We start from the raw sequence: 27738 nt of genomic DNA on the forward strand, positions 1-27738 counted from the left end.
TTTAGGAGACACCTAGGGCTGAAGGCAGTGAGTATGATCATGTACATGTGTTTGCCTTTGTCTTGTTTATGTGATCTTGAAAGAATAAATGCAGGACTGCAGACCTGCCTTCCTGGTCATTGCTCTGTGGCCAACTAACTTTATCACTCTAAGTAAGTCATGAAACGTCCCCGTGCCTCAGTCTCCTCGTATGGAAACAAAGGGATATAACATCTGCCCTCCTTCCCCCTAAACTTCACAAAATTCTGGGCAGGGCAAAGAGTTTAAACAGAATATGTTGAAGTTCTCTAAAAATATCAAGTAAAACAGATACAACTGCCACTAGGTTTGGATCTCATTCTTGTAGATCTCAGATTTATGAAAGTCTACAATCTTTTCCAGCTGGGCTGTGTAAACAGCTCCACTGTAAGACAGCAAGCTCAGTATAGGGCTTAATAATGGTTAAATAACAAACCAATTTATCCTGAGGGCCAAGTCCACCTAATCCTTCACATAAGCAGAAGGAAGAGGGATGAGAGAAGCAAAAACATTAAAAAAAAAAAATTCATGGGTTTTTTGAAAGGCTGTCCTATGTTGCCTCCGTAAAATAACAAGATTAGGCTGCAAAATGTTTTCTGACTTTACACAGAAGGCAGATTGCCTCTCTCTTCTCCTTCTCGCATTTGGCACTGCCTGCCAGGCTAAGGTGAAGAGAGAGAGAATGTGCTCCTTAACACGGGAAAGCATACATCGTCATGGTTTCCATAATCAACTCATCCAAATATGTGAAGGCATTTGTCCCTTGTAATGAGGCTGTGCAGGCTACTAGGGAAAGTGGCTACCCTTTGAACCAGAAATCCATAAGCAATATTTTACCAAATCTTCCTTTAACAGCCCACTTTTTCATATTAAGAGATAGCAGCTTTTGAATCCGAGGGATTTGGTATACTGCTGAATCCTCAAATTTTTGGCAAAATAACTCAAGGCATTTGGCAAACTGGTATCTATAAAATGTCAAGAAGCCTTTACATCTTTGTTTAGTCCGGGAAATCAAAATTCATGTGAGATCTAAACTGTTTGGCTCAAGAAAATTGCCTAGCTGGGGTCACTTGCGCTCTCAACCTTCCTCTGCCAGAGCTCCCTGCATTTAGAAAGGAAAGAAGTCTCACAGCCACAGGCCACATTTAGCATTTTATTTTTAGCACTGTGGTGATACCAAAAACATGGAAGTAAACAGGAGGTTGTCAGGCATATCTAAATAGCAGGAGAAGATTAAATTCATGTCAGGGAGAAACCTAACTGGCCCCTGCAGTAAAGAAATTGTTTCCCATGAAGTGCTCTTAAATAGAATATTTATAAGATCCTTGCTTTTTCTGACGTTTATGGAGATGATTTTCATCCACCAGGTTAGCTCGCTTTTATGCATTTTACTGATTTTATTCGGGCTGAGCTGGATGAGCTGCTGTACAGGCATGTTCAGTAGAGGGCTGTACTGCCCTCTACTGGTGAGAATGTGTCATGCTGGACATGGACTTGAACAGCCTTTCAAACAGAACTTTCCACAACAGAACTTTGTTTACTGAAGGAATCTTTAAATTGTAGGAGGCAAACAAGGCTGAGTAGCTTAGAGGGAAAAAAAAAAAAAAGGGTCACAATTTTGACTCCAGTATCAGTGCTGTCAGAAGTTAATTTATATATCGACATCAAATATCACAAAAGCTAGAAGAAATTCATCTTTTACAAGAGTTCAGTTATTCTTGAGCCCTTGCAGTTAGTCCTCATGCATAAGTGGTTCCTATATCCTGCTTTTCTTTTTAAAGGTGTAGTCTAAGAAAACAAAATGAAAACACAGCTTCAAAGTGTTTTTCACTTCCCGAGCTAAAGATACTTACTGGGCTGCTATCTTAATAAATTTTTTTAATAGCTGAACACGCTTGCTGAGCTGGGAACAAAGGCAAATCTCAGTGACAACCCAAAACTGAATTTCATTAAATCTCCTCAGGAACAAATCCAAGTTTGCTGTGGTCTTTTTAAAATTATGCCTTCCAAATGTGTGATAGATTAGCTCCAGCTAGAAAAGAAAGGAAAACAATATCACTTATTTGTTTGTTTTTAACTCAAAACACCAGTTCGGTTTCTCTTATTTGTCAAGATAGTGTTTTATCTGTCAGCAAATGTGAATTCAGGCCCTGCCTGGGATGCAACTGCGTGTTTGAAGGGCTTCCATGAGGCTTGTGAAATATACAAATATAAACTAGGTGTTATTGGTTTAATATGCTCAGGAAGATATGGCATACTGCAAATCATAAAGATTTTTCTTTAATACTCAAAGGCTTTAAAACAGGCTTTATTTATAAACTTAATGTGCAGAAAAATTTTATTCATGTGGTTTCCATATTGCAGCCCTGATTAACACTTACAGTTGAGCAACACCAGCCGTTTTCATCCCGAATTGCTGTGGTATCTGCTCATGCACCCAGCTGGGCACCTTACCTCATGCACACAGTTGAAGAGTTCCCAATCATAAATTGTCATCTGGTATGCTAAGTCTTTGGAGCTCATCAGTTCAAAAGTTCCCACTGTTCCAACAGTTGGGCCTTCCTGTTCTGGCAAGGGAGTCTATGAATAATCATGCAAAAAATATATCAGAATCACACACAGACAAGTACTCAGGGCTGAATGCTGTGGGGAGCTTCTGAGGGGAAAGGGTTCTAGAGACAGATGCTTTCAAGAATATCCTGAAACTTTGATTTTACTCAGAGGAGAAAGATGCCTTCGCTCTGAATGCTACTCCCTTCCGTGCCATCTTTATAGCCATCATCATAATTATAATCAATTCCACTGACTGAGAAACGTGGACCGTGGCGAACAGGATTCGGTGAAGCCTGCCTTGCGGTGGTTCTCCTCCATTCAGGCCTGAGAGCTCCCTGGAAACGCTTCTTTTTTTTTTTTTTTTTTTTTTTTTTCAGTAAAAAGGGAAGAAGTTCTAGGAGACTTTTTCCCTCCTATTTCTCATTGGCGCTGCTCCAAAGCAGGTAGTGGGATGGCAGTTTGGGACGTTCATCCACAGTGCTACTTCCTACTGCTGGTGACTATGGTGACGCTGCCGCCTCTCCCTCTCCTATAACACACTGCCTGGGGGCGCTCGGTGCTGAGAACTCTGGGACCCGCGCTTAGGTGTGATGTCCCACTCCTCTACTCTCTGGCAGACGTTGAGCTGAGAGTGATACTCACACATGGTGTTTGGGCCAGACATTAGAAGGTCAAAGTGTGCTGCTTTCTGGAAGACCCCTCATCAAAAGTTTCCGTCTGACTTACTTAACTCATTTTTATTTTATGAGAAATTATCTAAAGTGTTTTTACTTAGTAAGATAAATGATATGCATACATAGGAAATATATGTATAATATATTAACATCTATATATAAAATACACAATAGATATTACAAAGATAGAAAAGTCACAAAAGTAAAAAGACTATTTCCCCAATATGATGCTAACCATATCTGGATATTCAGTATTCATGCCAGGGGAAGTGATATTATACAAGTTCCATCTTCACCTTCATCATCATCACAATAACCACCATATTCTAGAAATGTTCACTGCATCCTAGACATTAGAGAAATTATATGTCCAGGATGTAGGTGGTCCCTGCCTGGGAAAGACTACAGAGTAAGCGAGGCAGCCCTGACCAGCGAGGACAGCACTCCACGTGGACAGAGTCGGCTGGTGGCCCTCATTTGCTTGTATAGGGACAGAAGCATCAACACACGTGACTCCGAGGTACAGAGATGAACAGGAGGGGAACATGAATGGGCTCTTTGAAAGCTACTGGGTATTAGGAGAGAATGTGTGGCTGACGAGGATCTCAGAGAAAGAAGTTGAGCTTTAAAAGATGCCGCAGGCAAGCCTGGCTGGGCAGAACAGCGAGTTCTCCCCTACGCACCCAGGATGCTGTGCTGGGGTTGGAGAATGCCCAGGAAGGCTTGACGGTGGGGAGGCTGCCATGACACCTGCTTGGCAGGAGCAGAAAGCACAGGGCGGCCAAATGGATGGCTCGAGCAGTTTTTAGCAAGTCTTTGTGTACTGGATTAGGACTTTGGGTTTTATAATAGACCAGATGATAGAGCAGGCTGGTGCCAGCTTTAGAGAGCAAAAACTCTGAGTAGAAACCCCACTTTAACCTGGAGACGTGGACTGACTCCCTGATCTCTTGAATGTCTGTTTCCAGCTCTGGTCAACTGTGGTCATAACACCTCTCCATTGGCGTGGTGAGAGCCCTGGCTGGGAATAACTTCAGGGAGGCAGGTAACTCAGTGCCTGGCCCAGAGGAGCTCCCCTCCTCCACATTAGTTCACTTTTCTAGAAGTGCTGTAGCAACGCCACGTACAGGAAAGTGTGGTCAATAGGACACCTGGATGTAAGAGCTAAATACTATTGTTCCTGGTTTAGTCTATGCAGGGGACAGAGAACGGGGGGAAAAATGATTCCACAGTTTTAAAACTTAGGGAACGACCTGAAGCTGATGGGCAAGTAGCTTCTGGAAGAAAATGAGGATATGGTTTCAATCAGGGTAGGTCCTAGGTAGACAAGTTGGGGAGGCTTTTAAATTCTAGGTCTTTGGACCACGTCTCAGGGTCACAGTGGCTTTCCACACTGTCCCCTCCCTCTTGCAGCTGCTGCAGCCCCTCACTGCTCTGCTCCTCTGTGGCGCTGCCCCTCCCACGCTATTCCTTGGGTGTGGAGAGACTCCGGCTAACTCACTCTTATCTCTTTTCCTCGAGGCTTTGTAACTTTTCATAAAGGAGACAAATTAACCTACCAACTACAGGGAAGATTCTAGTATTAAGAAATACACAAAGTTCTTTTAGCCATGGATGCTGGTCTATCCTTCCTGCGTCACTTTTGAAAGGAGGACAGGAAGTTCTGTTGGATCTCCGCTTTTATTTGTGTGGGCAGGGCTCGCCCAGCCTCCCTCCCTCTCGGCAAGGGCAGGCTGCATCCGTCCCCCAGGGCCCCTGACGCGGCATCCAAGCAGCAAAAGGTGCTCCTTCATCTGAAGAGGGGAGTTTACTGCTGACGCCGGGCCCTAGGGAAGCATCTCCTCAGACCATTTTCTCGCAGATATCCCCGTGGAAATTTCCTACAGATGGGGCACAGCAGAGCTCACGAAGGGCCTGCATTGCCCCTGGGGCAATCTGCAAACTGCCTACACACAGACACAAAACTCCCCTGGGTTTTCTCCCCATTCCTTTTGAGAGATGATGTCTTTGCTAAGGCTGGAGAGTGGTGACTGGGAGAATAGCACTGTCATCTTCCCATTTTCCAGTTGAGAAAACTAAGACATGAAAAGGACGTGCTCACGGTCAGAGACAGATGGCTAAAGTACGCTGCACTCTAGCGTCCCTCCTTCCTCCTGCTCCCACGTCCTCTGTGCCTGGCTCCGCAATGGCACTGCTCACACTGGATTCTCACTGACTACATGCTGGTGTCCCTCACTACACTGCGAGCTCCTTGAGGTACAAGGACCAAGATGGATTCCCCTTCAAGACCATCCCAGAGCCAGAACCATCCACAATGCCTGGAACGATGTAGCAGGTACTAAATAAAAGTCGAAGAAACCAATGAATGGATAAAACTAGAACCACACTACAGCACAAAGGAATTTTATTGTAATTTTCTCTGTGCTAACATCTGTACTTAAATAAAATGTCAAGAGAGTAAAGCCTCAGAATCTAAGCCTTTAGCGAGCCCCTGGGTGAAATTGCTGGCACTCGACTAATTCCAGACAACATGATGTGACCCTAAAACTCGCTCTCTTCCAGACTGCTCGTGTCAGTCTCATCTCGCTCACTCGACCACAGTTGTTGTAAGGACAAAGGCTCTGGGCCATTTGGTCTTGTGTCACACAGGAGCGAGCACAGCACCGAGCGCAGAGCGGACACTTCATAAGCATGTGTTGATAGATCAAAGGGTTTGGCCACCATCCTGCACTGCACAGTCATCCCCTGTACGACGCTTCCTAGAAGGACTGTCCTCAAAGGAAATCTTTAGAAAGCCAGAGAAAAAGCTCCATGGCTACAGTTACGTGAGGCAGGGAAGGTTCAGCACTCGCAGCACAGGGCACGGCAGAGCACGACAGGCAGGCAGTTCACGGCCTGGGTACTGGTTGGAGAGTAAACGTCTTTCAACTACAGAGGCCTTAAAATGGAATATAAGCGAGGGCTAAGAACTTGGAAGGCTGCAGGATTGTGTGCAAACAAACGGAGGCTTAAAAAGTTAGTATCTGCCCCACAGGGAGCTGAAGACGGTCCACACCCCCTGTCTGTACCGCATGTCGTTTGCACTGCGGCCAAGCAGCAGCTGGCAAGGGAGACCAGAGCGCCCGTGTGACAAACACATCACATAGCACCTTCCACAGGGCTACAGCTACACTGGCTTCTGATGGCCTTCCTTTCCAGGAGAGGGCAGCACGACTCATTTATGACAACTTTTTTTTTCAACCCCTCAATGTTGGAAATATCTATTTAGAAAGCAGTGAGTGTGGATGACTAAAATATTAATAATGTATGAAAAGGACTACGAGCAGATTCAGATCGTATGGCACCGGCGGTTGAGAAAGGCCAGGGTGCTTATGACCTGCAGCGGATGACGGATTAGCAAGGGAACTAATGCCACATTTGCTAAGTTTCTCTCCAAGAGAATTCAGTTATTGTAAAAATCCACTTAACTTCACTAGAGTGCATAAAATGGCTCTCCCCAAAAGAGAAAATCAGGATTATCATGAGGCTAAAACAAGCTCTAAAAAGTACAAGGAGGAGAATCTTGATTTACCTATAAGAGCTGATTTGATTAAGCTTGAAACCTATTCATGCATCACTTATGTAGTTCAACTCTTTCCCCAAAATTCCATGCAGTTTACCTCTAGCTCTTGTGTTGCCCTTTTCTTAGAAGAGAAGTCCTGTGTGTCCAAAGATGGAAAAAACTAGTTTCTCTACCCTTGGAACTGGCCCCATGGGCTTTCTAAGATAGTTTAATAGCTACTCACCTTCATGCCTAACATTTGTAGGATAAATAGAAATGAATGCTACCACCTGCATAAAAGAGAGCAGGCTACTCAGTTATTAGCATGGGCTGATTAGTCCTGTATTCACAGAAAGCTCCGAGTGGCTGTGAACAAGTATTTTGGAGACTTGGGGAAGGGTTCTGGCCTCTTGCATTTCCTACACAAGGTAGAGGGAGTGCTTTCAGGGAACAGTATTCCTCTGAGACCAGAAGATGACTTTGTCATAATGCAAAGGAATCTGCTAAATAGTGTTGTCTTGCTAAAAAAAAAAAAAAAAAAAAAAAAGATGATTTCCATCCTGGCATAAGTATTCAGATTTTTAATATTAATATTTAAGTTGGGGACATATCAATGAGACAAATTACAACAAAGAAAGCTGAATTATGCCCCATAGTGGTGCTATTTGGCCAATTTCCACAAAAGAAAATCTAAAGCTCAGAGGATCTCAAATGAACACCTGAGGCTTACCTAATAGGCCGCAGAAAAAGAAAAAGCTAAGTAGCATTCAAGAATTTTTAGCCACTAGGTTCAATGTGACTGCAAAATTAAGCTCCAGACAAGTTTCCCTGATTGCAGACGCTGCTCAGAGGAGGCCATCCACACCTACCAGTGCATCGAATTGCTCTCGTGGACAAGCAAACAGGCGTCCGTTAATGGTGAGCGTCGTAAATACTGAAACATCATTAGGTTTGAGCACCACCTTTTCTGTGGACATAAAAAGCATGAGATTGCCTATTAAATACATCTGAGATTTGCTGCACTGCCCTAATCACACCAACAAATTGCCAGCTTGCTGAATTACCGGAACACGCAGAGCGACTGCATAAAATATAGTACTGAAGGGATCCACTGAATAAAAAAGACACAGCACTCAGCAGCCCCACGACACTCAGGATGCCATCAGAAATGACCACAAAACAGGAATGGAAATACCAGCGGGTCAATTCCCCCAGTTCTGAGCTGCAGCCATAATTACTGCATATACAAAAACCACACTTGCTATTAACATAACAAGTTATGTTTCTAGATGGTAATTACAGCCAGTACTTTGGAGCTGGAATGATCACTTTTTAAAAACTTATGAGGGTTCTGAGATCCCACATGCTATTAGATACGATATTTATTATTATTTTTTCACTTATTCCCTAATTTGGAGGGCAACACTACTAACTAGATTGAGCCTTCTCCTACATTTAAAAAGTTAGTTCATTCAGTAAATATTTATTTGGTATTTTCTGCATGCTAGACATTGCTCCAGGCACTGGGGAGACAGAAGGGAATCATACCAAAAAAAAAAAAAAAAAAAGAAAAGAAAAAGAAAAAGAAAACTCCCAGTCCAAAAAGAGCTTACACCATAGTGGGAGATGCAGACAAAGAACAAGATCAATGTAATAGAGAGTGAGAGGAGATGAGGAGGAAGACTGCAGCGGGGGAGGGGGCGAGGAAGCCTGTATAAGAGGGAGAGGTTAACATTTTAGACGGGAATCAAGGAAAGGAAGGAGGCGGCCCCAGTGAGACACTGATGTTGGGTAAAGACGTAAGGGAAGCACAGGTGAGACCTGGAACATGCAGAGGGGGTCAGCGAGGGCAGGCACGCCGGGCCCTGTGCAACTGGGACAGGAACAGAAAGGAGATCTTGGGACTCCAACATGCATTTTAAAATGGGTCATAACTGTTTACCTACTGCCTACCTCCTCCCTCGCCTGGGAGACACTTGGGGACCCGGGCTGTGTCTAACTCATCTCCTCTTGTCACAGCCACACTAAGTGGCCAGTAAATGTGTGATGAATGAAAGAATGACATTTCAGAAAAGCACAGAGTAGTTAGGGACACTGAAAGGAGTTATAATCCCATGGGGGTAAATAGTGCTCATTTCGTTTCACGAGCTGGGCTCCTGCCCTCTTTTCTCGGTAAGCAGAGGAGCCACTGTCAGCTGAAAGGAACTAGCCTCCAACACCAGACTTGGAGAGACCTGTGTTGAGCTTGTCGAGCCAGGTTCCCTCCTGGGGCCCATGTTGCTCAGGGCTCCAAGGCCTTAAGCTTTTTTGATTATGATTTACACTGAAAGAACTCTAGGTGGATATCTACATCAGAGTCCTGAATTCCAGCTGCCTCAGGTAAATCACCTCACCTCTTTCTGCTTTAGGGTGGTGCCTACGAGATAGGGGGTATTGGACACCCAGTCCACCTTTAATCATACCATTCCTGTTATTTGTGGGAGCACACATAGCACCCACCGATTCAAACTTCTGGGTTGGCCTGAAATGGCCACGCTAACTCCTTTTGTGGTTTCTGATGGGATAGGATGTCCCATTTTGCTGAAACCCAAAACACTAATTAGGATCAGGGCTGTTACCTCCTCCGGAACTCATCTTGACTATGATCAGGCCTTCCCCGGAGCCCAGCTTGTCGGCAACTGCGCTAATGACTTCCTTCACCGAGGCAGACACCGGCACCCGAATGGTTGTGTAGGTGTGGTCTATGCAGTAGACCTTAAACAGAACTGTGCAAAGGCAGGGACAGTGTGGTAAGTTAGTCTCGGGAGTTCTTAAACATATCACAGACTATACCAAATATTAGACATCCCCCAAATTTGCATCATCTTACCATCCTTACTATTGTGTTTATTCATGCTCGTCTACCCCTAGCCTGCCCCCTTCTAAAACTGCTCACCCTCAGCGTTGGTCTAACAATGGGTACATGTATGGCTGCCAACCCCAGTTTAAAAAACAACGACAGATATTGATGAAAAACCCACAAATAGGTCTTGGGAGAAAACGGAAAGTATCTTTAGGCCAATGTTCTGGGTCTGCCCTTCTCTCTGAGCCTTTCTTTTTTACAACAGGGGAAGCGCTGTGTTGTGGGCTGATTACTAGATAACTGTAGCAGTGTGTGGCTGTGGGGAGTCAACATCAACACCTCTGCAAACGGGAGTGCTTCCGCCACATGCTGACGTCCCTGCTCATTTGCTTCCTGGGTTTGTGTGGTTGCCTGCCGCCACCCCCCCCCGCCCCCCCCCGCCCCGCAGAGCTCAGAGGGGAGTTAGCTCAGCAGCTTTAGCTCAGCAGACCGAGCTTAGCAGACCTGTACGCAGCACCCACAGGCTCACCTCTGAACACAAAAATCCCGGAAGCTATTCCAGCTACTGTAATTCTTGGGTTTAGAGGCAGGCCTAAATGACAAGATTCATTTGGGGCTTAAAATGAAAATTTTCTCATTATTATTGTGACTATTTTTGGTTATGATTCTTTGGAGAAATCTTAAACAACCAAACACTAACAGCCAGCATTTTCACCTCCCCGGTGGCTGCTAACAGGGCTGAGGTCAGGCCAGAGCACTGTCCCTGGGCAGGGGCCCTGGTGTTTCACCATCTCCTAGGCATCCACAAGGTGCCAGATACCTTCTCCCCAGCTCTTCCCCGGGCTGGGCAACCTTGACAACCAGGCCCTGCGATAATCTTCATTTCCTTCAAGGAAAGGTGTCAGTCGGGGAGAGCAGAATCAGGGAGGGGTGGACAAGCACCTCAGCTCCAGGCAGAAATAAGTACGTAAATAATGGGACGGCAACAGGGCACTGCCAGGCAAACCATTTGGGGGGCAACAGGGCACCTCCAAGGAAAGCCATTCTGTGGGTCCCAGGTGATGATTCCCAGGGGAGAAGATTTTATTCTGATTCTAAATAATCTACACAACCACGAGTTGGAAGAGAATTTTTACCCTCATCGGAGCCACGGATGGGCTGGCGCTTCTGGGTTCTCTCGTCGCCAGTGTTGAACTGTTGCAAAAGAACTTTGTGCTGTAAAAACAATAACCACAGCAAGTGCCGTTAGGCAGACTGACTGACACACGCCAGCAGCTCAGAGCAAACACATCTGAGAAGCAGGGAGAGTCAAGAAATGAAGACAATATATTTTGTGTTTACAAAAAAGAAATCAGTTTTATATATACATGGCAATATAATAATCTGGAGAATTGTATTTCTCCACGACACTCACCTTCTTTTGTGGAGCCTTTGCATCTTCTGAGCTACGAGAAGGAGAGAAAGCACATTATTTAATACCATTGCTGCTATTACTTTAAATTGCTTTATTTGTATATAACTTTAATTTACATTAGGAAATGAAATCACAGAATCCCTTCAAGAGGCAATATGAGCCTCCTCATTTTAATACTAAGAGACCAAAACAAGGGGGAGACAGCAAAGACATTAGCTCTTGTCATAGGCAGCTCTCTGGCAGAACTGATGTTCTAAGCCAGGATTTCTAGCTTTCAAAGTCTGTCTAGTAGCGTACTCACTCTCTAGTACTGTATTTAATCTACAGTAACAGCACGTGAAACCTGTTTTCACTGAGCGAACACAAATATTCACCATTAACAGCTTTGGCAGCCGAAAGTGAATTTTCCATACAAGCAATTGACCTCGAACTTTTTTTAAACACCATTGACCATTTTATTGCTGGATTCACAGCTTTGAACCTAAGGGACCCAAGTTTATTGAGCAGGACTCCCCACATGATCTTTTCCTTCCCAGGCTTTCTCTTGGCAGCCCTCCAGCATGGAATGCAGCTGAACAGAATCTCAATCCTTCTGTTCTTCGGGTCTTACTGCACCACCTGTGCCCTGGGCGCAGTCTGCTCAAATCAGAACACTGTATGACTAAGGAAAGACCAGCTTTAACCTTTCTTGTGGGCAGAGGATTTCTGGAAGAGGCTTTGATTGTGAGGCAGGACTTGCTTGATGAAAGCACACCCCCAGAGCTAAGCCCTTCCTTACATTTGCTTGACAATCTTCTCCAACTCGGGCAGTTGCTCCTTGAGGGCAGCAATCATCCGGGCATCATCTGATACAGACACATAAAACTCCTGTAATTGGCAAAGGTCACAGGCTTTTAACAAGAACTGCAAAAGGCAAACGCTTCTGTAAAGAGTAATAGAGACATGTCCCTATGTCATCTGCTTTCCCAGCATCTCCAGACCATGGTTTCATGGACTAGAGGGGAAAAAAGAAAATGTTACAATACGTCTAAATTCAAAATTGTATATGAGAAAAAGTTTTTGAAGAAGATCATGGTAATGACTGTACAACATTGGAAATGAAATGACTGCCACTGAATTGTATGCTTAAAAATGGTTCAAATGGCAAATTCTATGTTAGCTACATTTTATTACAATAAAAATTCAATTTATTAATAAAAGAAATTGCAAATAAATTGTTTATGCGATATTTATATGAAAGGTAATGTAATGCAATGTTTTGGAATGGGTCATTTTGTAGTCTACACTTTAGGAGTACTTTTTTTAACCTCAATTTTTTTTTTTTCAGGGAAACTTTAATTTTCATTTTAACATGATTTCAGTCTTTGTTGGTTATTTAATATGTACCACTCATTCTGGTTAATTGGTGGTAAAATGGAGGTATGGTCTTCAGCACTGTTCTAAATTTATGCTGAGTTTGTGCTACCAACGCAGGACTCTTTGCTGACTTCCTGGGAGCTGTCCTGACCCCCGGCAGCAGCAGGTGTGCCCGGCTTTGGTTGGGAGCAGTTGCCTCCACAGCGGAAGGTAAGAACAATGGCAGTGCCAGCTTAACCACCACTTTGGTTCATTTGCATAATGGTCTTGTACTCCCTGAGTAGAGGCCATGAGTCAACGCATGACCCCAGGACACTACTATTCCACACATTTTCAAAATACTTCATCCCATAGCCTTGAGAGAGTCTCATGATCCATCTTTCCTCCCTGCCTCACCCCGCCCTGTGAAATGATACAATTAAAAAGGAGAGAGCATCAATGTTGCTTATAATTCATTTTAGAACCTACAGACTGAAAAAGCTGGAAATAGAAGTGACATTGCCTTTTGCCTTCCTCATCCAAGTTCTGGAGGACACAGCGAGTAATTAAGGGTTAAATGCCAGGATCAATGCGATAACATGAGGCTAGAGCTAAGGGAAGGAACAGGGAAGTTCAGGTAAAAGCAGTGTTTACGAACCAACTTCACAGTCTAGCACTTCCTGTTGTAATAATGCCTTGACAAAATTATTTGCCCCACTCTGCTCAAAAATACCTAACACTTGATCTGGTAATCCCACTTTTAGGAACATAATCCAGGACAGATCTACTTGCACAAAAATGTTCACTGCACTATTATTCTAGGAAGGTGAAAACTGAAAATGACGTAAATTTATTCAACAATATGGGAACATATAAATGTATCCGTGGCATAGCTACTCAATGGTCATTAGAAACTTTTATTATAAAGAGTGTACTGACATGGAAAAAGCCTTACATAAGTTAAATGAAAAAAGCACCCTGTAAAATGATGGGGACTATGTGATTACAACTACAGAAAACATACAAAGAAAAAGAGGCTAGATGAAAATACATTAAAGTGCTACCAGCTATTGAATTAAAATGGCAGGATAATGAATGATGTTTTGCTTTACTTTTTCTATGGTACCTTTCTGATGAATGGACATGTTAATAAAGTCTAGAATTTGCAATAACAGTCTCTCTAGGAAAGCCAGTGTGCCTATGGGTAGGTCCCTGTATTGTAGGACAAAGGTATATTCTTGGAAGGGATGACCCCCCCACCCCACCCCGCCCAATACCTCCAGGAAGGCCATAGCCACATCGTCCTCTTGTAGGAGGTCTCCATACATGGCAGCCCACTGTAGAACCAGGCGGATGACTCGCCTCTTATTGTTGAGGGCATAATCCATTTTCTCCTGTTCGGTACCTTGTGAAGGCTGTGCGTGGTAAGTGCCAAGGAGTCAAGGAAGACAGTTAGCCATGTCACACTCATTTCACGTGCTCCTCACAAAGGCAGAGAGTGATAGATCCCAGCTTCAGAAAGCCAGCCTTTTAGATTAATGGAATTCCTCCCTTAGCCCTCCAGAAAAGCCCCACATAGTGTCTCTACCAAATGCACACAAACACTTGTTAACTCCTGCTGACTTTGACCAAGGAATTACACTTTCACAGGCTCCATTTGGAGGTAGTGTTGACAAGGACTCTTGTGCCTAGCTCTGGCTCTGATTCCCTGCCAGCCTCCACCTTGCCCTTTGCCTCTCTGGGTGGTAATGTTTCCTGCTGTTGCTTGTCTCTGGCGGCCTTGCCACCTCTTGCTGGTTCCCATGATTCCATCCACATCTCTGTAATCCCTTTCACTGTATGCATTTCAGTTTAGCCCTTCCGAGTGTGTGTCTAGTCCTGCCGGGGCATGGCTGATACAAAGAGTGTGTGCGTGGGCAAGTGAGGCTGGAAGTAGCTAAACTCACCCAGTGCTCAGGAGAGGAGAGGTTCCTGCTGTATCGATCCCCTGATGAGGGCTGCAGACACACTTTTTACACCACACCTTTTCCTCTTGCCTAGAACCACAGCTTACCTCATCGGCTCTTTGTGAATTTATGGATAACCACCTTCATTATAAGCCCTTCAGGCTTGGGATGATGATTATTTGTCTTGTATTCTAACCATGCCTAGCATAGTGGTGTTCATCTAGAAATTTTATTTTCTCATTAATACAATAAATACTTAATTGAGTGTCTCCTCTATGCCAAGAGTAAACGTCCCTGCTCTCAGCTGATAAATAGATTACAGGAGGGAGAACATAGTAGGTGATCAAGAAATATTTTAGACATACTATTCCCTTCTTGGTGACTTACAGTTCATATGATAGATAATTATATCCTAAGACAACTTACTCTTTATAACTTACAATGTAACTTGTACAAAGTATTAAATAACTCAGTTAAACTTTACTTTGTAGCCTTGTGATGAAAGTGTTCCATTTCTACAAGTGAACAAACTGGCCCCAAAGGAGCGGAAATGGCCAGGATTACATAGTGAGAGTACAGAGTTGGTTTTGAATCTAAGACTCCTGATTCCAACTAGTTTTCTTATTACACAACACCCCTGTGCCTCACAGCTAGCTACAAGACTGGCCATGTCTTAGCTTCCTACCCTGCCTTAAAAGACACTGTGAAAACTGCCTTGTGGCAGTGCTGTACTTGAGAACTAAACCAGTAAAGGGCCTTTTCTAAAAGTACTATAAATAATCATGATCAAGGTAAATGACAGAACCTTAAAGCAAAGGTTTACTGCATATAAATGGGTTGCAAAGTGGCTTTCATAAATGGAGCACAAGATTCATAAAAAAGAAAATTGCTCAACCTGTATTGCTACAATTCTCTCTGAGCTTACAATAAAAAAAAGGAAGAAAGATCACTTTATGTGAAAATTATTTCTTTTCTGATTAACCCTTTGGTCTCTTGCTTGTATGCATTCATAACTCAGTTTTTCTTTCCAAAGAATTACAATGCTGGGCACTACGTTTTATGACCATTTTTTTATGGCATGTAGGAGCATTGTCAAGCATATTGTGGGTCCCCAAAAAGTAATTCTTGACTGATTGAAAAATATGTGCTGGTTCACCCTGGGTTCAAGTCCTTTCGCTGCCACCGTCTAGCTATACGACTTTGGGCAAGTCACTTAGCTGCCGTAGAACTCAATTTCCTCACCTGTGAAATGAGGTGAGATGAAATAATTTCCAAATTCTCTTTCAGCCATCACATTTAATGACATTAATGCAAAGTGGACCTAAAGAGAACCAGGTACCACTAACATAATGAAAGTACAATGCTGCTTTTCCACGATGCTCTCTTTTGCTTGATTTTATGGTAACTTGTGCTTGTGTAGAAACTTTGGAATAGATCAGGCTTTGGCAAGTACTACCATGTTCATGTCCATGGCATAGGAGCCAACTGGAGAAAGTAAGAATGGCTCAGATGGGGGTTAGAGTGTGGGCTGGGGAAGGCCAGCCTCCATAAACATTAGAGGCAGTGAAAATTCCGAAGTCCAAATTGAATATGTCTTAAAGCCCCTGCTAGGCTGAGCTCACGCCTGACGCCAGCTGCCCCGAATGCCCCGATGCCACTGTGCTCATGTCATGTTCCTCACCCTGACATTTCAGTCTAGGCTTCTCCCTCTCTCCCTTTTTCTAGATCTAAGTAAAAGGCAATCTTTTCAATGACCCTGTACTATGAAAAATGAGCAAATTTAATTTTTGATCATGTTCTATCAATTTAAAAAAAAGTCACACTGTGCCCGAAGTTACTGTAAAAACTAGGATCTTAAAAATATTACACCATACATGCATGAGTATATTGTGAATCACTCAAAGATGGTAATAGCATAGAGAGGAAATGAAAGCTTTTATTGAGCTGGTAGACAGAGTGCTGAGCTCTTAGCCTAAATTTAAGAAAATAATCCCAAGACAGGACAATTAATGTGCTAATGTGGTTTTTAAGAGGTCAGTGTGTTTTCAAATGAATTAATATACTTTTCAAATAAAATACATCTAAGTGCTTTACAAATACTTATGCAAAGAAATCATTCACATTGATTCACCAATTATTTATTAAGAGACTCCTTTGAGTAAGGCACCATGCTAGGTGCTGGTGATAGAATGGACACAGTTCCTATTCACCTAAAATATTAGATTTGAAAATATGCTGAAAAGGAGGTATTTGTGTGTTTAAGAGGGAAAGAGAAAAAGAGAGAGAAAGGGAGAGAGATTCTTTCCTACTTGTATGAGGCTGCAATGGTTTGAAATATCAAGTTGGTATCAAGTGTATATAATTCTAACTTTCCAGGTTATCTTGACATGGACTCAAGGAAGCAATGAAAACTCTTGTGTGTTGGATACAGTGATATCACCAGCACACCTGCAGCTAATCTATAGGGCCATAGGGTAGGGTAATTAAATCTGCATTGTCTCTACAGGTCAGGACAAAGATTTTTCGTCTCCTCTCTCTTGCTGGGGAAATCTGTGGTTTGTCCACAATAAAGATAGGATACATGGTTGGAAAGATTAATGTGATCACACTTCAAATATCTATAGAGCATTGCAGTTTATAAAATATGCTCATTACGCTCATGTGATCATACAATGCTCTCCACAAATCTGAAGGGGAAATATTCACAGGTAAAGAGACAGGTTCCGAGAGAAGAGATCTGCTCATGGGTGTTCAGTGAGTGGGAAGGCTTTTCTCTGCTGCCACCCCCACTGTCCCAACCAGTGGCCACAGTGAGCAGACATTAGTGCTTAGATTCATGACATTATTAAGAATAATTTCATCTGGGGAGCAAAAATCCTAAAGGGAAAAAGATGCCCCCCTTTTGTTTCTTCTGAAGTTCCAAGTTTCCTCCAGCTGACTCAGGGTGTCACGCAGCTAAACCAGGGCTGGGCTCCTGTCCTTAATGAATAACCCCGCAGCCTCCTGGGAGTTAGAACTGACCAAATCCAGAGAGACAAAGGGGGCTTTCTCCCTTTTCTTGCCGAAAGTAAGAATTTTTGCCTCTACAGAAACAAAAGAAGACACCGATTTATTTCACAGATCCTTGCCTTTCCCCTCATAGATAGATATTTATTTACTAAACTGGGGGCAGGGGTAATACTACTTTTATAGCTGGATCTGGGAATGTGCTAAAGGATTCTGCCTTTCTACAAGCAACATAATGTTCTGTTCCTGAACTGGCTGTTCAATCAGATTCTTAAGCAACACAGAGAAGATTTTATAAGTAATTTATTACACCTGAAAGGGTTCTAGGTGAAGTGCTGGGGTTTCTATTTAGGCCCATAACAATTTCTCCAGGCTTTTAGGAGGGGTGAAAACTATATTCCCTTCAAGTAGCAGCCAAAGAATAAAGAATATCCCACCAGTTCCCTGGTCTGAATATGTGTCAAAAGTACAACCTAAAAAGAGTAGCATTTCATATATAGCATGTTCATAAATTGAAACACATCAGGAAGGTTGGAGAAACATTCTCTGGCTAAAATTGGAATAATGCATTAACCATTTGATGGAGAAAGCCCTATGTGAAATAAAATCTAGCTCCTCTACACGATGAATAACAATTTAGAAAGGATTATCAATGAGTACCATGCACATATGATATGTTAAGAGCAGACAGAAAATAAAATACATAATAATCCAATGATTTTGTCAAATGATCAGGAAATACTTTTATTGAGTAAGGCCATATCGTGATATCATGACAGCTGGGTTCAGACAAGATGCAATACGGCTGCCTGAACTCCTGAGGGAAAGAGACACAGAAAGACCACATGGTTCTGGTATCTCATAAGTTCCAGTTTCTTAAAAGTCTGTAAGAGAATCCAGATTTATTTACTGAATCAGTATTTTAAACACAATTAAGAAAAGGCCATAATAATTTAAGTGGCCAAACTCATTACTGACACACTGAGTTGATGTCAGATGAGTCACAGAATCAAAACCTGTGAGTTTAAAGAGCCTTTGACTGCATGTCCTTCAATTGCATCATCTTAGAGGTAAGCAAACTGAAGCAGAGTGAGGTTAATTTTTCCAAATTTATCAATGGAATTCTTGGGACTAGAACTCAGTTCTCTTATTTCCCTCCCCAGCACTCTTTATGCCTTTCTATGGTGTTGTGCTCTTTCTGATATTAACATTAATTTCTTTATTCTAACATATATTATGTAACAGAGTCAGGTGATTTAGAAGTCTGTTGGGAAACAGGGAAATCCATCTGAGAATGTACAAATTGATCCCCTCAAATCCTCAAAATGGACAAAGCAAATGCAAAAAATCAAGAGTTAACTGCTACAACCTTGATAATCTGACCATCAGGGAGGCACAGAGTTCCTAATATCTGAATGAGATCCCCTCTGCTATAGCTTCAGCCAGCTCTCTTGACTTATACCTGTCAGCGAGGAAAGCAGTGGCTACTACTAACCGGACATTGTTAAATCTACTGACCATCCAAATTCTAACTTGAAGTTTCTCTCAAGGTTGACACTCTTGAGGTTGAGTACCTCTTATCTGAAATGTTTGGGACCAGAAGTGTTTTACATTTCAGTTTTTCCTAGACTTTGAAATATTTGCATTATATTTATTAGTTCAGTGTGCCTAACCTGAAAATCCAGAATGTGAAATGCTCCAATGAGCACTTCCTTTGAGTGTCATGTTGGATTTCAAGAAGTTTCAAATTTTGGAGCATTTTGGATTTTGGATTTTCAGATTAGGAATACTTAACATGTAATAAACATTTCTCACCACGGGGGAGCCTTAAATCAGAATCCTTAAGAGCAGGAACCATGTCTTAAACTCACTGTGCATTTCTACATTTTCTAGCTAAGGAATGAACATGCAGGAACATAAAAAACTTTGACGTTTGTTGATTGACTTGTCACCTTAAACAATCACATTGTTTAGAATGCTATATATAATGCACTATATAACGCAAAAAATCTTCAAAAAAGTGACAACTTGGCCCGGCGCGGTGGCTCACGCCTGTAATCCTAGCACTTTGGGAGGCCGAGGCAGGAGGATGGCCCATGGTCAGGAGTTCGAGACCAGCCTGGGCAAGAGCGAGACCCTGTCTCTACTAGAAAATAGAAAGAAATTAACCGGACAACTAAAACTATATAGAAAAAATTAGCTGGGCATGGTGGCGCATGCCTGTAGTCCCAGCTACTCGGGAGGCTGAGGCAGAAGGATTGCTTGAGCCCAGGAGTTTGAGGTTGCTGTGAGCTAGGCTGACGCCTTGGCACTCTAGCCCAGGCAACAGAGTGAGACTCTGTCTCAAAAAAAAAAAAAAAAGTCACAACTCTTTAAGACCCTTTATCTAAATTACCTGAAATTTCATTTTGTCAAGATGTCAAATATAGATCAAAGATACATTCCAAATAAATTCATAAAGAATTCAATGTCACTAGGTACACTAAGTCTATACAAATTCCAAAACATCTGGTACATCTTTTAGGCAAAATCTTTCAGTTGTTGGGTATTTAATCTACAGCGTGACAAACTTTCCAAGTGATTAAATCTTCATTGAATGGAACCACCTCCTTTGGCATCTGAGGACAGACTGGATCTGTTTTCAGTGAGGTATTAGGGCTGAAAATCAGAAGAGGTAAAGGCCACAGTGTAGGCTACAGTCTTTCCACCCTGCCAACAGCAGGCTTAATATTCCATTGAGTCATTTTCCTCATGCCGGCTCTGCCGTTCAAACACTGTAATTATTTCATATATTTTTACCTAGTTATTATCTTACTCACCACAGGCACCTGTAATTTTTCTGTATTTTTTTTTTTTACTGCTCATTTACTTATTCTTAATTCAGCTAATAATGGTTCCATGTATTAAAATTATCACGGGGAAAGTAAGTGAAAACCTCCTAGGATGTAGAGGCAGCAGCTTCATTTACAGCCTACAACAGGGAATAAAATATTATGTATACTTTTTGCAGTAAGTACATGCTAATTATGCAGCTATTTATAAAACACTTAACAACATTCAAACTGATACTCTTCAATGTTGTTGTTTTTAAAACCCTGCTTTGCATACAAGATCTCTGCTTGCAGCTGAAAACAAACTTTGGGGGTCATCTGCACACTGACGAGACCAAGCTTTTGTACAGTCTTTACGATATGCCATGTTCCTCTCATGATGGTACAATAATAATAGCAACATCTATATGGGGCTTTAAGGTTTATAATGTACTTTCACACGTGTAACCTCATTTGATCTTCACAAAAACCTGGTAAAGGGGATGGGGCAAGTGTAATTACCCCTATAACATAGAAGAGGCTAAGGATAATTGCCAAGTAATTAGCTTGTAAGACGCAGGGTTTTTTTGTTCTTTCTTTTTTTTTTTTTTTTTAGTGACAGGGTCTTGTTCCGTAATGCAGTGGCACCATCATAGCTCACTACAACCTCCAACTCCTGGGCTCAAATAATCCTCCCAAATAGCTGGGGCTTACAGGTACATGCCACCACGCCTGGCTAAGTTTTAAATTTTTATTTGTGTAAAGATAGTTGCTATGTTGCCCAGCTGGTCTCAAACTCCTTGCCTCAAGCGATCCTCCTGCCTTGGTCTTCCAAAGCACTGGGATTATAGGCTTGGGCCACCACGCCTGGCCAAGACACAGGTCTTAAACATAGGTCTTCTGACTTCAGAGCTTCTGCTTTTCCTACTATAATCTGAGGCTTCGTGCCTTTGTGCAGCAGCCCAACATTCTGGCCACTGAGTCTGTTCCTTCCTTGATGCAGTATGTTCATGAGAATACAGGTTCTGACATTAGACTACCTAGGTTCATATCCCGGCTTCCCCACTTATATATCAACTATATCATCCTTGGCAAGTTAATTTACCACTTAGAGCCTTGTTTCCTCATCAGTAAACTTCATAGGATTGCTGTTAAGTATGAAATGAGATAATATAGGTAAAACACACATTAAGTACTCAGTAAATCTTAGCTATCAATATTATTACTGATCCTCCTCTCGAAATCATTTAAAATATTTTCAGTGGATAGTTTTAGGATGTTTCATAAGACTTGGCATTTCTGGGATTAACTCTGTGATGCTATTCCTACCAACACAGGCTGCTCTTTTGTTTGTATGCACCTATTAACTTTAAGCTCGCAGAAGCGCCTTCTGTGCTTTCAATTTCTTTAGATATCTCCCATTTGTTTTGCTCAGAATATTTTTTCCCACTGATTTTCAGAATTTTCTGTGTTTGTAGAAGTCATTAGTTCTTGGCTATTCTCTTTTTAAGTCTCAAACCAGGGGCTTGTACTCACAGTAGAATACTCAAGACATGACCTAATCCAACATGCTGCCTGGGTTCAAATCTTGCCTAACATTTTACTAGCTGTGTAACTTGGGGCAAATTATTTAGCTGCTCAACCTCACTTTCCTTGTTGTAAAAAACAAGATTAAAAGATTACACACCTCATAGTGTTGATAAGAGGCTGAGAAAATACATAGAAAATATTTTATAGCATATCTGATAAGACAGTTTTTTTCTTCCAAGGAGCACATCATGTTCATATTGTCATCAAACCAAGTCTTCCTCATTGGAAATAAACTCTCAAATTGCATATCTGCAAAAGCAAATTGTTCTAATGGTGACATATGGATCAAATACTTTTCAGAATCAAATGGGGACTACAATGGCCAAATGTGACTTAAACAAAATTTAAGTTTTTCTTAGGAATCTAAAGAATGTTCCTAAACACTTGGCTTCATCTAAAGAATATAAACCTGATGTTGTTATGTAAATCTTTCATCAACAAGAAATGCAAATTTTGATAAATGTCCCACTTAGAAAACTGAAGTCACCTTATAAAGAGAACATCTCCGGGTCAATTTCACAGAGGTCTAAATGACAGAGACCTTGCCTTTTCAGGAAGGGAAGTTGTTGTGTTTGTTTTTGTATAGGAATGAAATATAGAAAAGGCAGTTTTCACTAAAACTTAGTAGCAAATACATACTATATTTTCTCTTTTTAACTCAGGAAACTAAATTATTTCCGTGCCCAAGCATAAAATTTGTGTTGAATACTAAGCCAAAGAAAATTGTATGCTAATAGAAAATATTTGACCAAAATTATTGCTGTATTTGAATTTCTGTAAGTTTAAATATAAGCCATTTATCCCTTAAGATTCTTTTAGCTGCAGCAAGAATCTGTCCTAAACAACAAAGACCAGTATTCATTGACACAAGAGAAAATCTATTGACAGAGTAAGCTTCAGAACTGGTCCAAATGCCAATGATGTCATCACAGACACATGTTTTTCTGACTGTCCACTCACTTCAGCTTTATCCTGGGGTTCATTCCCCTCACGGTTGTAGGGCAGCTGCTGCTGGCAACTGGGGTTACTGGCATCCTGTTCTTTCTCTTAAATGTTTTTTTTTTCTTTTTTTTTTTGAGACAGAGTCTCACTCAGTTGCCCGGGCTAGAGTGCCCTGGCATCATCCTAGCTCACAGCAACCTCAAACTCCTGGGCTCAAGCAATCCTACTGCCTCAGCCTCCCGAGTAGCTGGGACTACAGGCATGCGCCACCATGCCCGGCTAATTTTTTTCTATACATATTTTTAGTTGTCCGGTTAATTTCTTTCTATATTTTTAGTAGAGACGGAGTCTCAGTCTTGCTCAGGCTGGTCTCGAACTCCTGACCTCCAGCCATCCTCCCGCCTCGGCCTCCCAGAGTGCTAGGATTACAAGTGTGAGCCACCGTGCCTGGCCTCTCTTAAATGTTGAAAAGGTTTTTACCCAGAAGCCCAAGAAGCTTCTCTTTGAATTCCACTGGCCCAGTCTAGCTTGGGCCTGCCATTTGAGAACCAGTCATTGGCAAGGACAGCCAATTACTACAAGTGGCCAGAGTGACAACCAAGATGGCATGAATGTTGGGGAAATCAACCATAATTACATTAGTGGTACATGGACTTTCTCTAAACATCTTCAGTACATGCAGATTCTTGGGTAGTTATTTGGCCTCCCCATGCCCTGATTTCTCTTATATGTCAAATGAAATAAAAAATATACCAGACCTTTTTGCCTCACATTTAGGGAATGGGTGTTGGAAAGGTAAAGTAAATGATGTGAAAATACTCCGAATCAAGGAGACAGCTATTAAAATTCAAAATAGTATCAACTTAGTTGTCATCACTTAATGAATTGAAGGCCAGCCTCTATTTAGACAAACAAGAATATGACAGAGTTTAATCATAAAGCACAGAGTTAAGACAACTGGAGAGCAATTTGGGAATAAACATGAAAAGTATGAAAATATTACATATTGTTTGCCTACTTTTAGAAATTTAAAATGAGTAAATTATCATATACATGGACAAAGATTAAAGATTTAGTTGGAAGAATGTTGATTCATCCTATTGTGTTTGTTATTGCAAAAAAATGTGAAAATAATCTAAATATCCAATAGGAAGAGGCTAAACAAATATACCATATAATATTATGTGGTCATTAAAAATGATAATGTATCTTTCTTTGGTTTCCTCCCCCAGCCCTCCACCCCTGTGTCACTCTGTGACACACTGTCAGTACTCAATAAAAAAAAAGATGATGTAGTTTTATTTATATGTATTAGTTTGAAAAAATATTCACAACATACAATAAAGTAAAAAAGAGCATATTGCTAAAAAGCACATGTAACATGATTTAATTTATATAAAGGCTTATGTACTTTTTTATATATATATTCTGAAATGTTTTTCATAAAATTATTAACAGTAGTGAGATACCAGATGAATTTTGCTCTGCTCTCTTATTGTAGTTATTGAAATTTTTTTATAATGAGGATGTTTTATTTTTAAGGATGACAATGCTATCTATATTTAGAAAAATGGTACAGAAAAATATTTAATGGCATATTAAAGATAGAAAGATATTCACAAATATTGTTTTATGAAATAGCATACAAAATTATTTACACTATGAGCCCATTCTTGTATTTAAAAGTATATCTATATGTATAGAAAAAAGACTAGAAGGTTACATACCAAAATAATAGCAATAGTTATACCTGAGAGATGATAGGGTTATATATATACATATGTGTGCTTTTAATTTTCTTTTTAAGACTAAAGGAAAATTGAACTGAATTTTAAATGCAGATTTTAAAAAGATTAAAGAAGCTGGAGATGAAAAGTATAGAAATTGAACAAATATGACTTTAAAACTCATTATAAAGCACTTGTATTCATCAGGTCAAATCATGTCCAAAGTGTATCTAATGAATAGAGAGTCTCTCTCATTAGCACATAAAAGGCCTGATATATTAATGTTAAACTGAGTTCTACCATCTTTCTCCCTGCTAAAAGCAAAACTGGAAGAGACATACTTTGTGGACTAAGAACAGAAATAGGTGTCAGCGGCTCAGGGCTCAAATCTGTTCTGTACTAGTAATTACCTTTCTCTGAGTAAATCATAATTTTTCATTATCCTAGTTTATTGATTTGGAAAAAGAACAGTGAAAATACTGACTTCTTGAGAGGGCTGCTATAAAAAGCCACAGATGTTAAGTACTTTAAAAATACTTAGCCAAAGCAACTGACTAACGAAACGTGGTGAAGGATTTTATTATCCCTGTACCCTGTGTTAAAAACATGGGGTTCACTCACTTGTTCACCTGACATTATACGTTCCTGTTGATTGTGGGTGTGCTGCCAACCAGTTTGTGTACGTTTGCTGTGTCTGCCTGCTCAGCATTAGTTTCGCCACTTTCTCTGTTTTGCTTTGCAGACGGTCTCTGTGAAACTGTCCAGTGAAGTACTTTGCCTTCGCTTGACCCAACGGAGGCCAAGCAGAACCTAGTTCCCAAGGACGTGGGAATGAGGCGAGGACTCAGCGTGTTTGGAGTAGATTTACCCCAACTGCTGAGTCCTTAGTTCCTGCCCCAGAGGCCCTTTCCTAAGGCCTGGACTCTTCAAGGATCCCCTCGTTTCTCTGAGTTACCCCATATTCTTCTGATGAACTCCTTTATTTCTTATGTCAGTCACAGTTGGTTTATGTTACTTATGACCAGGGAAACATAGCTTTTATAAGAGCCTATATAACATCTCCCTGAGGGGAAAGGAACGCTAAACATTGGGTCATTCACGCAATAAAGAAGCACTCACCATACATGACCCTTCAGAGACAGAACCCTTTCCTTCGGCTTAAGTGCAGCAGGATGAGCTCCTGGCCTCCTGGGACACCGTCCCTAGGCATTACAGAATAGCACGTCTTGTCTTAGGCTCCTATCTCCAATATCTAAGGACTAGACTTGTGCTGTCTATTGTGGTAGCCACTACCACATGTGGCTATTTAAATTTAAATCAATGAAAACTCAATATAATTAAAAATCCAATTCCTTACAGTAGCTAATATCAAGCCTAATGGCTATTGGGCTAACATAGATATAAAACATTTTCATCACTGCACAAAGTTTCCTGGGACAGTGCTGGACTAGCCCATAGGCCTAAAGTCCCCTTCTTGATTCTCCCCACACAACTGACCTGCAAGTAGAACCCTTGACTGGCCTGTTGTGACATCCCTGAGCTGTCCAAGTGAATATGCAAAATAGGTCCCCCTGAGAGCCTTGGAACATTGGGAAACTCTTAAAAATGAAAAAGCACATTTTAAAGGAATGCATTCAGAAAATCACAGAGAATTTTTAGGATAGACAGAAGTCCTACAAAGCACTTTATTTGGTTTCAACAAATTAAGCCTACTTTGGTTTTAGACACCTGAAGCATAGATAAACATGCATTGTGCAATATATTGTCGAGCAATGTTCTTAAACTTTAAAGGTTATAGAATCATTAGAAACTTAAATAAGCTTTGAAAGGAGTTGTGAAGAGAAAAATGACAACCCCCAGGCCTGGAATCCTAAGCCCTGGGTGACTCGGCCACTTGCCGGGGGGCATGCCACTGCAAGGGTGTGGGAGCCTCAGATCCTCATTTATAAAATAAAGCTAATACCAACCCAACAGAATCCTGCAAGGGTGAAGTAAAATCGTAGTGGTCAATGCTCTTAGCGTGGTGCCTGACACACAGAGAGTTGATTTGAAACAAAACAATGAAGAGAATCTAAGTTACAACAAGGCCAGATGTGAAGCAGGCGGACTGAGGGCACCGGGTGGTATAAATTATACTTAGCCATCCTGGATTCCTCAGGCTACAGAAAAAAAAAATTAAGATTTGATATCACAGGTCTCCCATGATTGTATTGTCCACTTTCTCATCTTTCCCTCCTCCTCCTCAATGTCAGCATCCCCATTGGTCCCCACCTGCGCATGGCATGCACCTTTTCTCCAGGACCTACCAGTTTGAAAAAAGAAGTTAGTGATTTGAATGTTCTCAACCAACTCTTGAAGGAGAATATGCTAATCAATGAAGACATCAGAATTTGCAAAAAATACAAGCTTAGTGTTCGGGGCTTTGAGTGGTAAAGATGCTAAGACTTGGCCCACTTTACTATCACTCTGATTCCAGTTTGGTTTGCCTTAGACTCATCAGTGTGCTCACTGTGGAAAAAATAAGTCTAAACTCAATGGTGGTTTTCATTGTTTCCTTCTGAGAAATTTCAAAGGTGTGATAATGACTACCATGTATGGAGTTAAAAGAGCACGGAGAGAGCCTGAATGGGTTAATTTTACCTGAGAAGAACTGAATATGAGCCAGGAAGAATATATAACATAGGTAAGTCTCATTAAGCTGTCATTACTTGGAAAGATAGTTTCCAGGCAAATAAACACCCAAATCTCACTCTTGCAGCTCCCTCTGAGTAACACATTCAACTCAAATCTCCCATCCTCACACATTCTGTTGACTTCAAAGAGAATTATGGGTGCACAAGAAAATGAGAATCAGGGAGAGTAATTATAATCCTGAAAAAAGGCAATATGCCAAAACTGAATTGCTCAAAAAAAAAAAAGTGGGGGTGGGCATTCTCCTTCAATATATTTCACGACTCAAAAGGGTCAAAGTGTTTTGGGGTCTAAATTTTTGTTGCCTTAAAAATAAAGCAGAATTTAAAAATATACTTTCCTATGTTCCCCAAAGTTGAGGGTGAAATTCATTAATAATATTCACTTCTTTTATTCAGCTCACATTTTCTGAATGCTCACGCCGTGCCAGAGACCAGCGTTGGGGGGGTCCGTTCAATATACCATTGAAAAGCTGCGTGAAACAAAGTCAGCCTTCAAGCTGTCTAGAGGAACTGTCCTTAGAATTTCAAGTTTTGTATCTTTAAGTCAACACGATAATGATAACAAATAGCAACAAAGAAAGAAATTTCGGTACCTAGAGGAAAAGATGGACTAAGATGAATGTGAAAGGAAAGCTCCCTGGCAATGA

The 27738-nt window shown here is 41.4% G+C and overlaps 1 protein-coding gene across 15 annotated transcripts in view; it reads right to left on the reverse strand.

The window, feature by feature from the left end:
• The window catches only part of RAPGEF4 (Rap guanine nucleotide exchange factor 4), a 285602-nt gene that overhangs the window by 21292 nt on the left and 236572 nt on the right, over positions 1 to 27738 (reverse strand). For 12 of the 15 annotated variants that reach the window (XR_011233694.1, XM_069470899.1, XM_069470953.1 and 9 more), the window contains 8 exons: positions 13655 to 13805; positions 11821 to 11909; positions 11043 to 11073; positions 10765 to 10843; positions 9405 to 9551; positions 7656 to 7753; positions 2473 to 2598; positions 1872 to 2050 (listed from right to left, as the gene is read on the reverse strand). Coding sequence is in view for 14 of the 15 variants with exons in the window: in XM_069470899.1 (XP_069327000.1) it covers positions 1872 to 2050; positions 2473 to 2598; positions 7656 to 7753; positions 9405 to 9551; positions 10765 to 10843; positions 11043 to 11073; positions 11821 to 11909; positions 13655 to 13805 (900 nt within the window). In the remaining variant the exon portion in view is untranslated. The remainder of the gene's footprint in view (positions 1 to 1871; positions 2051 to 2472; positions 2599 to 7655; positions 7754 to 9404; positions 9552 to 10764; positions 10844 to 11042; positions 11074 to 11820; positions 11910 to 13654; positions 13806 to 27738) is intronic. The other 3 variants (XM_069470936.1, XM_069470907.1, XM_069470879.1) reach the window with 2 other exon arrangements.

Source organism: Eulemur rufifrons, chromosome 1 (genome assembly GCF_041146395.1).
Source record: "Eulemur rufifrons isolate Redbay chromosome 1, OSU_ERuf_1, whole genome shotgun sequence".
Lineage (NCBI taxonomy): Eukaryota > Metazoa > Chordata > Mammalia > Primates > Lemuridae > Eulemur > Eulemur rufifrons.